Raw genomic sequence first — 15,796 nt, forward strand, 5'->3', positions numbered from 1 at the left:
AAAAGCCGAAATTTTGTCCGTAAACATCCTGTGGATTTTAAAAGAGGTCTTTGGGCGGGAGGAAGAGGAAAAAGGGTCGGCGCCATCTTGTTTGTTTTAGCGGTTGAATCAGTGGTGGGAGGAGGGGGAACAAAAAAGTGCAACAGCCGCTAAAAAAGGAAAAGGTAGCAGGAGTTACATCGGTAAGGAAAATAAATGTAATAATTTTTGCGCGTAGATAAACACAGTCTGGTACATGCACAACGTTTCCTATTTTGAGGTTTGGTCTTATGTTTGCTAGGACTGATGTTAGCTAACCGGACAGTGTTGCGCCGTGTTGTTGCTCAACAGAAACCCGTTGCACACCGATTGATAAAATCAGTGCACATTTATCGATAGATAGTCATTAAAGTTAAAATGAATGGTCGTGGACGTTCTACAAATTAAACACGTGTATTACAATTGCAAGGTAGAAGGCTCAAGTTCATTCATCCCGGGCAGCGGGCCTTCGTTTCGGATTATACATTTTAACAGGCTGAATGCTTGGTTTTGGCTACGTTACCGGTTTAAGCGATATATATATATACATATTTATAGTTTCAATGAGTAGCTGATATTTAACGATTTAGCTGCCTAACGTTGCAACACAGGACATTTGCTTAAATGTCAGCATGCGTACATAGCAGTCCGCAAGCAAGCTACACATTGAATAAAGGAAACTGCCGCCATTCGTGAGATTTGCCGATCTCAGCAGCCGCTATCCGACGCCAGTCAGCGGTATGGACAGCTCAGGAAAGTGACCGGTCTGGATCATGGCCTAAAGAAGCCACCTTGGTGGCTACATGACAGATTTCATGCCCTTTTTAATACTTGTATACGAGGAACTGTGCTGGTTACTTTAACTGTATTACTATTTTTTCTATAATAACAACTGGCCTGTTTGCACGGTCACGCATAGGCATGAGATAGCTTTATAAATTGTATATTAATGTGGTCTGTCGAAGGTAACGTTAGCCAAGTAGCTAGCTAAGAGAACGAGCTAGCTAACAAGTTTCGAGCATGCAGTTCCATTATCATATGTTGTGAATGTAATGTAAATGTTCTTGTCAGATTAGCGAGCGGCTTGCAACCAACAAAGTTACCGTTTTAACAGGAGTGGCTATACGTTACATGGGAATTGTTTCAAGAAATGCGGCATATCCTATAGTAAATGTAACGCTAGCCATTTAATTGGATACGGTTAGCATACTGTTACCACTTTTTTGTTTCTAAATTGGCCGGCTAGGCTAGCTACTGTTTTCACGAAGCAAAATGCCGTTTACGTCTGTAGTAGATGATGTTTTTTATTTCCTTGTAATAAGCGAACTGTCACTTGGCGCCTGTGCATTACTGATGCTAAGTCAGTGGTTCTCAACCTCGGTCCTGGGGGCAGACTGTGTATGCTGGTTTTTGTTCCAACCATAATTGCAAACTCAGAATTTTAACAAGCTGTTCATTTTTCTTAATTAGGTGTTTTTAATGTTAGGAATTATTTACCCTCTTAAGCCACATTGTCAGAAATTTCTATGCATGGCATGAAGAATAAAATCCCATTGTGTTATTGTGTTGCTTTTTGAGTGATTACAAACAAGAGGTAACATTTTTAACAGGTCGAATTAACGAGGGGAATTAACAGGCTCCTAATTAGGTTGCGGAACGCATGTGTTTAAGTGCTTTTAGTGCATAATATTTCACTTAAACTAAATAGCACAATACAGGTTGGACTCATTATCATTTTCTTTGTTTTTAAATTCTTCGTTATCTATCAGATGATTAGATTTAGTGGCCAGGTGTCCACACTTTCCCCAATTAGGAACCTGTTGATTTGCCTTAGTCTTTATTTTGATTAGTTAAAAAGTTTGTTTTTAACCTCTTTACGTAATCGTCTACAATATAGCACAATGTGAATATGGGACTTTTATTCTTTATGGCATGCATAGCTATTTCTGACACAAGGTGGCTTAAGTGGGCAGATAATCCCTCTGACATGAGAAGCACCTAATTAAGGAAAAAATAATAGCTTGTTACAATTCCAGGATTGCAATTGTGGTTGGAACAAAAACCAGAATACACAGTGGGCCCCCAGGACCGAAGTTGAGAACCACTTTGCTAAGTAAATAACCTAAATGATGTGTTTGTCGCAATGTACGCTGGGTGAACTCATAGATATTTTGACTTTCTTTCCTGTCCCAGGTTTGGCGCCTCCTCTCCCAGGCTGTGAGAAGAAGCTGGGACAATGTTCTATGCCCACTTTGTCCTCAGCAAACGTGGGCCGCTGGCCAAAATATGGCTAGCGGCCCACTGGGATAAGAAGCTCACCAAGGCGCATGTGTTTGAGTGCAACTTGGAGAGCAGCGTGGAGAGCATCATCTCTCCTAAGGTGAGAGTGCTGGCTAGACTTTCTGCATTCTCCTATCTGGTTCTCAGGTGGAATATTTTTAAAATTTTTTACTGGGTTCAGAGCATCGTTGTCAGTTTCATCCATTTCACCACAAAAATACGATTCTTTTTTTCGTCACTAGATTTAATCTAATTAAAATCATTACTGAAACTGGATGTAAGTCACTTAACTTTTTTCACAAAAGAACAAATTATCTGTGGAATTTATTCAACAACACCGAGTGATTGAAAACTGAGTAGCTTTTTCGAAATTCCCAAGGTCAGTGTTATTCCAGAAATTCAATTTATTTTACAGGTGAAAATGGCATTACGAACATCTGGTCACTTGCTTCTTGGTGTGGTCAGAATCTACCACAGGAAGGCCAAGTACCTGCTAGCTGACTGTAATGAAGCCTTCATTAAGATCAAGATGGCCTTCCGTCCAGGTAAATTCTAATTGTAATAACAAAGTATAATTGAGCAAGAGAAGCCTCAGGAAAGGACTGTTGCTTGTGTGGTTGTAACTTCTCCTTATTTCAGAATTGGTCCCCAGGACCTGTTGCATGTGCTGACTTTGTAATTGTAACATCTGAACTTTAACAAGCAGTTGATTGTTCTTTAATGCTGACTGAATCATTTATATTATTAAAATATGTATATGTAAACATTCATAGATGTGTAAGAAATGGTTATCCGTGCCATGCAGTATAAATGTCCTGTATTCATGTCCTAAAACTTTAAAATGTTTTTGCATTATGTGTCTTTCATTACTTAATTTATTGTACTAAATTTGATTCAAGTTTGTAGTGATCTGTTGGGGGCTGGAGGATTGTAAGATTTTGTGCTGCTGTTGATGCATACATGTTTTGATAGAATATGATCTCAGCATGAAAACTGGCGTTTCATTTCCTCCAGACCAGTAGGACCCTGAACAGTGGTTGTGCATTAGGGCTAAGTATCTATTGCCTCATCTGTTCAATTTTTTTAGGGGTGGTTGATCTACCGGAGGAGAACCGTGAGGCTGCCTATAATGCTATCACCTTGCCAGAGGAGTTCCATGACTTTGATCAACCACTACCAGATTTAGAGTGAGTTGCTGCAATATTTTTTCCACTTTTTTCTGCAGTAAGAGCATTCTAGCAGTTTTGATATACTAGTTGACCAGTAAACTGATGTACTCAATGGTTAATGGTTCTATGGTAACCAGTACGCAATAGTTATTGTTCTTATTCAGTTCATTTCTTAATTTTTTTATACTTATGTTGTGAAGGTATTTGTCCACCAACCAAGAAAAGTGCTCTTCAAATTTTTATTTTTGTCATTAATTCCAGTAGCATCATCACCACATTGACTGTGTCTTCACTGTCCTATGAAATGGACAAAATTAAATAGTTTTTGTGTTGCAGTGCTGACACGCATAATTAAAGCATGTGAATGGGAAAACGTATATTGATTTCAGCTTGAATGATTTTGACTTCCCAAAAAGTAAAAAAAATAAATAAAATAAAAAAATGACAACCACGGGCCTCACAAAATGTTGAGCATTCATATTTAATGTAGTGAGGTTTGGTCAGGTTTACTCAGAACAAATTCTGTACATCTGTAGAGTGCAACTTGGTGAAATAATGTAGACACTAAAACGGTTTGTAAAAATGCCATTATGTGCTTTTAAAAGTTGCCTACTAGTTGCTATATTGGAACTACAACTGTTGTCGTGTGCAGATGGGCTAGTATGGAAACTTCAGTGGTGTGTGCCCGATCGTGACCGTTGTTACAGTTTCAATATATTGAAGCTGGGGTTGAGATGTTCCAGCCAAGACGACTTGGGATGTGCGTAGGTTTCCACTTGGGTCTGGCCGCAAGGGAGATTTCGGAGTAAAAGACTACTTATTCCTCAAACCTGCTGTCGAAGGGAAATAAACCAGCTACCAATGGTGGCAGGCCAACTTTATCTCGATCAGACAAGATACAGGTTGGGACACATTGAAGTTCGTCAAGGTCCTTAAGGGATGTATCTGGTCGGTTAAACAAGTGTTTTTACCATCAGAGCAAAGTTGTTAAGGTTTTGGAGAGTTTTTTGCTCACGAAGTCACTGATGCGCCGGTGCCCCACTTGCGTTCCTTGGAACCACATTGGTAGATGAGTTTGGCACATGAACATTTGATTGGCTCGTTGTATTGGCGCTGTCAATCAAACATTGCTGCTTTAATGTTTACAGTGTATTCAATTTAATTCTCCATTTCCCCCTCAGACAGGTGCCTAATTGATCAAGCAGTGAGTTCATTTCAGGGTCACAAGAGGAAGGGGACAGGCACTTCATTAAGCCTGACCAGAGATGTTATGTGTGAATGTGACTCTGAGGAGGGTCAGTCCCATGGTCAGGAAGCCAGAGGCCACAAACCTCCCGTGTATAAGTTGCATTGTTGCAATAATGTATGCTGAAATACACAACAGTGTTGTAATTTATAAACCTCGAAATTATCATAAATTTGTGTGTGTGGTCCAAAGCTCTAGACCAGGGGTCTTTAACTCCAGTTCTGGAGGGCCACAGTCTCTGCTGGTTTTTGTGATTTTGTGATCAGACACTCAAATTAAGCACTATAGTGCAGTAACACTTTAAAAGCAACAGGCAGAGGGGACCCCCAAGATTTGCATTTGAGACCACTTTTCTAAACCGCATGCAGACTGGTCCTTGTGGCCACGCTGTATTTTATGAAGGAGACAAACATTTAGGTTTGATTTTTGAGCATGTATGATTTAGTTTGACTTCACTTTTTAATTATTTTTTTAAATTAAATGGGCCACAGAAATATGTGAAGTCAGACAAGAAAAGTAAGGTAATACCCTATATTTCAGTGGCTGGTTTGTATCGCCAATATTAGTAATAGATCTTATGCAGTAGGGGCCTCAGCTGTCACTGGGTGGAGTGGAAGCTTGTTTATATGCACATACATTATATGACCAAACGTATATGGACACCCCTTGGTCTCGGGCTGTTTTTCATGGTTTAGTCTAGGCCCCTTAGTTCCAGTGAGGGCTAATATTAATGCTACAGCATACAATTGCATTCTAGATGATTCTTTGGCCCCAACGGTTTGGGGAAGGCCTTCTCCTGTTTCAGCATGACAGTGTCCCCAGGCGTACAGTGATGTCCATATTGAAATGGTTTTGTCGAGATTCCGTGTGGAAAAACTTGACTGGCCTGCACGAAGCCCTGACCTCAGCCCCATCCAACAAATTGGGATCAGTTGGAAAGCCAACTGCGAGCCAGGCGTAATTGCAGTCAGTGCCTGACCTCACTAATTGTTTTCTGGAAGAGTGGAAGAAAATCCTTGAAGCAATGCTTAAACAGCTAGTATAAAGCTTTTCCTGAAGAGTGGAGGTTGTTATAGCAGCAAAGGGTGGACCAAATTCATATTAATGCCCGTAATTTTAGATGAGATGTCGGATGTGAGGTGTCTGCATACCTTTGGCCATGTAGTGTAGTTCTTGAGATACTTGTGATTTCTGACTTGCATTCCTGTACATTCCCGTACATTCTTGAATATAATGCATTACTTTAGTACTTTATTTGGTTACACACAGATTTTGTACATCTTGCATGTACACAATTTTGGAATTGATGCTCTAATTTAAAAAAAAATTAAACTTCTTATTATTTAAAAAAATTAATTTGGTACCCAGCGTGGGGTTGAACATGTCCAATTCCCACCATAATTTGGAATGTCCAGTTAGCAGTTAGAGTGCATCCCTTCTGGCGATTTACAGTTTTGGAATACATACGATTTTGGGATATGTAGACATCCATGATTGTCCTCTGAAACATTTGGTGTTGCCAAGGAAGAGCTGAGTTGGAGGAAGACCTTTCATACGTGGCTTTTAACATGTAGTCCATGGGTGCCAGATTGGCTAGTAGAGTCGCTAGAGATCAATGAATCAACTGAATCTTCCTGTACCCTAGAAATCCCTGCTAGGTTTAGAACTGAAGCCCCAGAAGCGTTAATGTTTCCCACTTTTTTTTGTACAGTGACATTGATGTTGCACAGCAGTTCACGTTAAATCAGAGTCGAGTGGAGGAGATTACCATGCGGGAGGAGGTGGCGAACCTCACCCTCCTGCAGGAGAATGACTTCGGTATGTTTGAGCTGACTACACCCAAAGCCTACTGCCTGTAGATGTTATTTTAAAACATTTTACCACCCTTGCTGCTTGTATTGAGTTTTTTTTTCCCCCGTAAAAACCAGCTGACTTTGGGATGGATGACCGCGAGATGATGCGGGAAGAGAGTGCGTTTGAGGTAGACATCATCCACGGCGCATCTGCCTCCAACCTGCTGCTGGAGCCGGAGCCCGGTTCAGGACAGATGGCGGAGAAGTCCAATCATCTGGAGTACGATGACCAATACAAAGACGACTTTGGGGACAACCACATGGAGAGCAGTGAGGGAGGAATGCTAGGTGAGAGGTGTGGAGGCGGTTGAGGGGTGGGCAGGGGTCTCTGTACACTTAAGGTATATTCAGTTGATTTTCCAATGTGTGGCAATCATTTTCCTGCAATAGAAAACAACATCAGGTGCGTTTTCATAAAGTATTGAATTTTACTATATGCTGCTATAGTGCTGTTTTAAAATTTTGGTACCGGAGTGCAGTTATCGTATTGGTGTACCACAAAGCCCTACACCAAACACTAAGCGGGGGTCTGAAAGTGCTGGAAGTGTGATGGAGATGGTCACAGCATAAAAAGGAGAAAGATTTAACCAATTCCTGTAGGGGGGGGGGACTATTAAAATATTCCCCGTGCCACCTTTAATACGCAAATGAATTGCAGGTGTTGAGTAACCTATTTCAGAACATCTCCGTTGTAGTGGACAAGCTTCTCAGCAATGAGGATGGGGGAGGCATTTTTGACGACCCTCCAGCTATCACCGAGAGTGTGATGATGCCCCAAGACCATGGTGACGATGAGGATGACTTTGATAACCTGTCTCGTAAGTAATTTGATGTGTCGTGTACTCCTCATTTGAGACTGCTCTTGCATTGTTTCTAACTGTAGCAGTGACAGAACAATGCTTCATCTTGAATTATTGCAATATGAAAATGTATGATATATTGATGGCCATTCCTGTGGTGTTTAAAAAAAATAAATAAAAAAAAAAGATTTTAATCTGTACTTGGTGAATGGAACAAATGGAAGGAAAATATTGATGAACTTAAACTGAGCAAACAATAAGTAAATGTCAATCGTCTTGATTGATCCGGCCATTTATTAGCTTTAACTTTTCCCCTGTCAAGTAACGTTCGCTGGTGTTTAGCTATTTGTTTTTGGTTTTTCTAGCTGGGGGACCAGACAGTCCTGACTCTGGCCCTGTAGAACCACTGCCCACCATGACAGACCAGACGGAGCAGACGACACTAGTCCACAACGAGGAGGAGGCCTTTGCCCTGGAACCCATAGATATCACTGGTGAGCCCTCAGACTTTCTTTAAAACTTCTGTTTTGTAAGAAACTTGAAGGATTCTGGGAGGAACCTGGCAGAGATGGCTGAAGCAGCGGCCAGAGGGAAACAACAGCCAGATTTGGTTCACAGGCAATTTTAACACAAGCACGGAAGAAGGCTGCAACTGCAGTTTCAGATTTCTGTTTAGGAAAGTAGGCAAGCGACAATGAGTTTTAAGAAGTCTAAAAATAGATGAGATTTAAGTTCTTATTACTCTCTGTGGTCAAGAGTGCATCAGTTGACACTGCATCGAGTGGTTATACATCAGGCTTCTTTGCAATTTAGCATAGTAACTTTGGTTACATTTTATATTTAAAGCATCTCCTTAGTTGTGCCCTTTTTCTTGGGCAAGCCTATACAATGCAGTGGTCCATCCTGTGGCCTGGTTGGGACTCTGATCTTACCACTGCTCGCTAGCCATAGCTCTTGCTGGGTGGCATATTTTATACCGTCTTGGATTGGAGGGTTTTATTTGTCATTTTAAGACAAATAAAAATCTCTTCACTCACTTGCAGTGTCTTTAGTCAGGGTGTCAGCACGCAGGTATTCAAAATTAGGGTGAAAATGAAGGTTCTTTTTCAAGCGGCATTGCAGTAGATTGTAGGGCAGTGATTTTACTTTGTCTGTGACCTCTGCAGTGAAAGAGACAAAGGCCAAGAGGAAGAGGAAGCTAATTGTGGACAGTGTGAAGGAGCTGGACAGCAAGACCATCCGTGCACAGCTGAGTGACTACTCCGACATTGTCACCACACTGGACCTGGCTCCACCCACCAAGAAGCTAATGATGTGGAAAGAGACGGGTGGAGTAGAGAAGCTCTTCTCTCTACCAGCACAGCCCCTGTGGAACAGCAGGCTTCTCAAGGTAGCCACACACACACACACACACTGCATCTGACTAGTAATAGTGTAAGGTCCAAATAACGTTGGAGGGTTTGACATCTACACAAAGGGCCTTCGTGGGTCTGAAAATAACATCTGACTCTACTGCCTGCTATCCTAATCTGAACGAGGTTGAGGTGAATAACTTTTTCCCAGACCTGACCCAAGGCACAATGAATAACATAAAATAGCGTTTTTGAAAGTATTATTTGTCACTGAACTTCTAAAGTTATTGGCCTTATTATTTGGTATTATAGTCTTATTGGCAAAAACTGTTGTCCAAAAGTACAGTCATCTGTTCTGCCCCCCATACCCCCGTTCCCCACAAAACTTGGAAATATTGGTCCAGTAAATCTGAATAGGACATCAAAAGGCAAATGTCTCATGTACCCATTGTTTACGGCATGCCTTCCATAGTAATGAGCCACTTGCTCAGTCTAAGGCCTTGCACACATTAGCATTAAAACACATTTCAAAAAATGTATCGGCTCCTTAAAACGATCAAGTCCACCACACTGTCAGGGGATTGGAAATGTTGCAAAAACCCTTAACTGATTTTACCTGTGAATGTGTGCAGGATTGGTTTCTAAAACCTACCTGTGGGATAATTTTCCTTGCGTTGTAAATAAATGGCGTAGAGTTCCATGTACTCGTGAGTTCTGTGGGAATTTCAAACATCTTCTCAGTTGATTTGACCATTGAACGTGTTTTTTTTTTTTTTTCATTTTGTAATGTTTCTAACTTAAAATTCTCCGAAATATGTCATGTTTAAGTTTGTTCCCTGTGGAGGTTGTCTTAACTTCTTGTCCATTTAGAATTTGACCAGGGGTGTCCAAATCTCTGTATATAGTCTGACTTCCCATGACCTGGGAATATATGCTGGAGCATTTCTCCATGTAAATGTGTCCGTGTGTCAGCTCGTTGATATGCTGCCTGACGCTATGCGTGCGGATGCTGCTGCTGACAATCATGTCTGTCTGTGAGCAGATGTTCACACGCTGCTTGACGCCGCTGGTGCCAGATGAGCTGCGTAAGAGGAAGAAGGGTGGTGAGGCTGACAGCCTGGATGAGTTCCTGAAGGACCTGGAAAACCCAGAAGTGCCCAGAGATGAGGTGCTGCCCCAGCAGAGAGACATCATTGGTGAGTTCCTCTCTTCAACATCCAGGAAACTGGATTCAGATTGTGGTTATATTCCCCAGAAGTTACAATTGATTGTTTTCTTAATATTTCTTTCAGAGTTTTAACCCAATTATAACCATTTAGTTGTAATAAATACTATTAGATTATCGTGACCTGTTCAGCAGATAAGGATAGGGTGGACGTGTATCCTCTGCACATTAATATTCATATATGTAAGCGTATGAATATTAATTCATATGTAGACCATTCCTTGTTACTAGGTTAGACCAGGTTGTCCTGTGCAGTTACATTAGACTACCAGGCATAATAAAAGAACACAACACAAGCTAGGCTTTTCCATATTATAGTTAATCGTATAATTTTGTGCAAGGCGGTGTTCTTGTCCAGACACTTTGCATATATTACCAAACATGGCCATCCATGTCTTGGGACGCGCCATGACGTTTCAGTGCAGGTAGTGAGAGTCCATGAATTAATCAGGCATATTCGGGTCCAGAAATTCCTCACCAAAAAACTTTCTGGAAGTACACATTTGCATGGGGAAAATACTACTCACAACCAACACATCCAAATTTTCCTGTGATTTAAGAGGTTAGATATCTTCCAGAAACTTCATGCACCAGGGCAAGCTTTGTAGTAATACCTAATTTGTTTTTGTAGATAGTTCAAGTTTTCCTCACAGGAATGGGCACTACAAATATTAACTGTTGGGATTATTGCAATATTTCAGTGCTCATATGCATCCAGGAAATAAAACCCATTTGTTGTGCGTCTTTTTTTGGAAAAGAAAAATGCTTATTGGTTTTTCTGCATCCACACAAGGTGCAGTGTTTAGGCATTTCCAACTTTACTTACCCACACAGGTGCCAAGAGGATCATTTACATATTACAAGTAGAAAGGATTTCAAGGATTTTTAGCGTTCTAGTGAGGCACATTATACCCAGGTCAACCCCGTGCTCTGAAGACCTGGCATTTATCCAAGAGGGAATGCAAGTCACAAGAGTTTTCTGGGTCTTTTTTTTCCCCCAAGAAGCATTCCTAAATATTTCTGGGCCATTCGTGAATGCAGATAGTATTAAATCACATCGGCAAGTGTTCATACTTAAGTTTCTTGGACCTTTAAATTACAGCACAGCTTTTCAAGGCTGGTTTTTTTAAGTAGCCATTATAAAAAAAATTAATCCTTAATTCATCCACATCCCACAATAACCTCACTTTGTGATTAAATGGTAATATCAGTTACTGATAGATTTTTTCACTGAAATTGATATTGAGGATCCTCCAAGTTAGACATCTAACACAAGTTGCATCCATTAACAATTGAACAAGACTCCACCTCTTTAAGCTTACGTTTTTTTTTTTTTTTTTTTTACAGTTGGTGGATTTATTCCCAATACTACATTGATTTTTAAAGAGGTGATGGCTCAGGCTCCAGTCATCTTTAAATTTTAAATGCTTGATTTCAAGCCACCTTGGTTAATTGAACTGAATTTAAGGATGGACATCAATGAATGCTAAATATAGCATTCATTGATGATGTTATGCTAAATACTGAGTGTTAATCTAGTAATTCTTTGGTTTTGTTAAACTTTCCCCCCTTTTTTCTTCCCAGGTTGGAATGCCCAGTCAAACATATTGGCCTTAATTTCAGCAACCCCCTCTCAGTTAGGGAGAGTAGACAAGCTTGTGCCCTCCTGAAGTATGGTGTCAATCACTGCCTCTCATTGCACTGTAGTTCACAAGTTGGGCTCACACAGACATAAGTCCAAGGGAGACAATTGAGGCACCAGCTCAACACCAGATTGACCAATGCAGGTTGATAGTGAGCAGAAAGATGCTGTAATCCCAGTTGACCGAAATATAATTAATTTGCGAATGTTTTTATTCTGTCACTGTGTAGACCAGACCATTATCGAGGAGCCCAGTGTATTGCAAGCGTCGGCCATGGAGAGCAGCAGGACCACCCTGGATGAGTCCATCATGCCTCCGCCCTCCGCCCAGCGTGGAGTCAAGCGCAAGGCTCAGGACAGCGAGCCTGCCTTACCTGTGAGTGCACGGCTGGCCATACTGAAGCAGGGTGTAAAGGTTGTGAACTGTCATGTCTGGTTTGAAGTATAAGGAAATGGGCTGTATTCAGAAAGCAGATGGGTCTGCTGGGGTGCACGTTTTAAACATTGGCCCTTTGAGAGGAAGCCCTTGGGTGAGAGCTGTGTGCTTGTGTGTCTCATCAGATGGGCGCATTGGAGCCCCAGGCTGAGCGCTCTGCCCTGGCACAGCCACAGCTGGACATGCCTCAGGTGGACCTGCCCCCCGAGGAGGTGTCCAGCCTCAACCAGCTCATCCCAGAACTGGACCTGCTGGGCGAAAAGGGCAAGGAGAAGGACAAGGATGATGACGAGGAGGAGGAGGTAAGGAGGCCAGAGGTCAACATGGCCACAAAGTCCCAGCACACTGGTGCCTCCTCACTATACCATGGCAAAAGCGTGCAATCATTTGCATGCGTGGCTGGTCGGAGAGTAGCGCGCGTGTGTGTGCATGTATACATACTGTAAACCATTGCACTGCTTTTGCTGTTGGAGATTTGTCAGTGATGTATGTGTTTGATTAACAGGAAGAAGAAGGTCAGGGTGGAGACCAAGATCAGGAAGAGAGGCGATGGAATAAGAGGACCCAGCAGATGCTCCACGGCCTTCAGGTACATTTTAAATGGATGAAATGACTTCTCAGTTTTCCACCTTTTATTGGTGTATATAATAAGTGTGTGTGAGTGTATGCCCTCCTGTTTTGAACAAAGTGCATAAGATGCAATATATGAATGTGGAAAGGGACGGAACACAAACAAGTAAAGGGGAGTGAAAATGTGCAATTGGAAATTGCCCTGTTTGCAATGGAGAGGACAGTGCAGAAGTCGCGACTATGAACAGGCATGCAGCATGCCAATGTTCAAATTATTTCAACATTAATTATTGAATTTTATCATATTGATGTGATGACCACTCACTGGTAAATTAAAGTATGAAGCATGACTGCTTTACGACACTATTGATTTATCTATTGATCATTCAATTAGCCGTTTCAATCATGTGCTTCCAATGTCAGAATCATAAAATCGTTTTTTGTTCGGAAGCTATGAGTTGTATATGAGCTGGCCATCTGTGACAGTTACATCTTCTCCAAGTGTCATTTGCAGCTTCTTGCAGGATGCTTTTCTTTTTCTTTTTATTTTTTGCATGGATGCAGTCTATGAAACTGGCTTAATTATAGCTAATGTTAGGCAGATATCTCTGCCAATTTCAGTGCACATCTGTAATGTTTTATTTTGACTATCAGTTACATTTTGTGACTACACCAAAGAGGTCCACCCATGACTTGCAATTTATTCTAGATGTGGGTGTCTGAATAATACTGCTAATGATAGTTGCTTATTAGTGACAGTTTGTGGGAGGCATTTTGGAAATAATATCCCCATCATTTTTATTCCATAATTTTGTAATGAAATTAACATGTTTATCCCTGTTCAGTCTATCTTCACACATCAGCAAGTACCCTCAGAGTAAATGCTCTCAGTCTGATCCAGGGTAGACCTGGAAAGAATCTAATCCATGGGTGCCCAGTCTCATCTGAAAAGGCCCAATGTGGGTACAGGTTTTTGATTCTACTTTTGAAGGCATCACTTGAAGACCGTGATTACTTGGTTGAATTGGGTGTTGTACCGCTGGGCTAAAACAAAAACCTGCACCCACATCTGTTTTTCACAAGAACAACCCGAACAAGAACCCAGGCCTTGTTGAAGTATTGCTGCATAGACTACAGTATATGCCATATTGTTATGAAAACTATCTGATGTGATATTTTCTCCCTGGTGTCTAGAGGGTGATGGCGAAAACGGGAGCGGAGTCCATCAGCCTGCTGGAACTGTGCAGGAACAACAACAAGAAGCAGGCAGCAGCCAAGTTCTACAGCTTCCTGGTACTAAAGAAGCAGCAGGCCATCGAGCTCAGCCAGTCCGAGCCGTACAGCGATATCATTGCTACCCCTGGACCGCGATTCCAAATCGTATAGACATGTTCTATATATATCGTTGAGTGAATTTACACTGGCAGGTTTTATTCTTTAATATTTTGTTTGTATATGATGTGTTGTTGTTCTGGTTTGTGTTTTTTTTTTTTTTTTTTTAACTATTTGTGCTGCGAGTCATATTGGGGTTAAATGGACTAAAGGGTAGGTTTTTTAAAAGATTCATAGTTCTTGTTCTTTTATACTGTACCCAAAAGGAGCATGTAGTATTGGGAAGCAATCCTTTCAATTATTGATAACTAAATTAATGCAATTTGCAACCAAGTTGTTTGGATACATCAGTGTTTTGTCTTGAAGACAGATTAAATTTTGATCATTCTGTTTGGCCTGCTTGTTTGTCTTGCAGTGCTCTTCATTACTCTTTTAGGCTCAACTCAAGAACAAAAGCCATCATTTAAGTTTAGAAAATGTCAGTTTTCATTTCCAGTACCCGTTGATGGGGGGAAGAAATCATTGCTTCAGTTTAGATTTTAAATGAAGTTTAAATAATTTTTACTTGTACTACATTCACTTCACATTTTAAGAAAAACATGCTTCATTTTTGTTCATTTAAGTGCAGCCCTTATTTTAAAAAGTCACTTTCCTTGGTGTGATTGTGACTGTCGGTGCTGATTTCTTTAAGTTACATTTGAACAATTTGACAGAATTATGGAAAATCTTTTTGTACATCATACCGCTGAGGTGTTCTCTACTACTCAGCAAGCTTAAGAACTGAATGGCAAAATTCTGACAAGCATGTGATCGACACTGCTCCAAAAAAAAAAAGTAAAAGAAGTGAAAGGCTTAGTTTTACTGCACATGTTCTCAGTTCATTGAAAACTAAATGCAGATGCCTGCTGTGTATACATATCTGTCTTTTCAAAGGGGATGACAAAAAAAAAAACTTTATTTTTTTTAAGATTTCATCTAACCCAGTGCCATGTCTCCACTGTAAAACAGAGTAATGTGTTTGTGGTCATTTGGCTACTTTGACCAGTGAGTGCTGGGCATCAGATGTTGGAGTGGGATCTGTCAGAATAGAACTGCGGTCAAATATTTAATGCATATTAAGCTGTTTTTAATATGTATTTGCTAGAAACTGAATAGGCAAACATGCATCCCCATTGTATATTTTGTTAGTCTGGCCCATTTTACACTGTTCAGATCATGTTGGTTGAGCATACTTATTTTAACAATGTGCCTCTAATCTTGCATTATTCCTTTTGTATAAAAAGTAATCTTGTAGATATGGCTGATTTTGAAAGTTCAGTGTGTTAAAATAAATGCTGGTAGTTTAATGTTATGCTTCTAGTTCAACACTAGTTCTAAACCCTAGCAGCTATGTTATGTATAACTTTTCTAATCAAACTGTTACTTTTCTGGCTCAGCAAGTTTTTGTGGATTCATTGACATTACATTACAGGCATTTAGCAAACGCTCTTATCCAGAGCGACTTCCTCAACTTTTTACACAGCATTTACATTGTATCCCATTATAAAGCTGGATATACACTCCCCGGCCACTTCATTAGGTACACCTGTTCAACTGCAAACTGCACCCGTTAACGTAAATATCTAATTAGCCAATCATGTAGCAGCAACTCAATGCAGTTAGGCATGTAGACATGGTCAAGACGATCTGCTGAAGTTCAAACCAAGCATCAGAATGGGGAAGAAAGGTGATTTACGTGACTTTGAACGTGGCATGGTTGTTGGTGCCAGACGGGCTGGTTTGAGTATTTCAGAAACTGCTGATCTACTGGGATTTTCACACACAACCATCTCTAGGGTTTACAGAGAATGGTCCAAAAAAGAAAATATCCAGT

The 15,796-nt window shown here is 40.8% G+C and overlaps 1 protein-coding gene across 2 annotated transcripts; it reads left to right on the forward strand.

Annotated features, from left to right (window-relative positions):
- Positions 1 to 41: 41 nt before the first annotated feature.
- Positions 42 to 15,358, forward strand: rad21b (RAD21 cohesin complex component b). Of its 2 annotated transcripts, none has more exons than XM_035430381.1 (14): positions 42 to 182; positions 2,212 to 2,398; positions 2,714 to 2,843; positions 3,386 to 3,485; positions 6,425 to 6,531; positions 6,642 to 6,854; positions 7,262 to 7,384; positions 7,732 to 7,860; positions 8,533 to 8,756; positions 9,761 to 9,914; positions 11,816 to 11,961; positions 12,147 to 12,323; positions 12,527 to 12,610; positions 13,786 to 15,358. In XM_035430381.1, exons 2-14 carry the CDS (start codon positions 2,255 to 2,257, stop codon positions 13,975 to 13,977), a joined length of 1,923 nt encoding a protein of 640 aa, XP_035286272.1. In that variant the 5' UTR covers positions 42 to 182; positions 2,212 to 2,254; the 3' UTR covers positions 13,978 to 15,358. The 2 variants fall into 2 exon arrangements, with proteins under 2 accessions (XP_035286272.1, XP_035286273.1); XM_035430382.1 differs by having other exon boundaries at positions 47 to 182; positions 2,233 to 2,398.
- The last annotated feature ends 438 nt before the right edge of the window (positions 15,359 to 15,796 follow it).

The sequence above is a fragment of the Anguilla anguilla genome, chromosome 8, assembly GCF_013347855.1.
Source record: "Anguilla anguilla isolate fAngAng1 chromosome 8, fAngAng1.pri, whole genome shotgun sequence".
Lineage (NCBI taxonomy): Eukaryota > Metazoa > Chordata > Actinopteri > Anguilliformes > Anguillidae > Anguilla > Anguilla anguilla.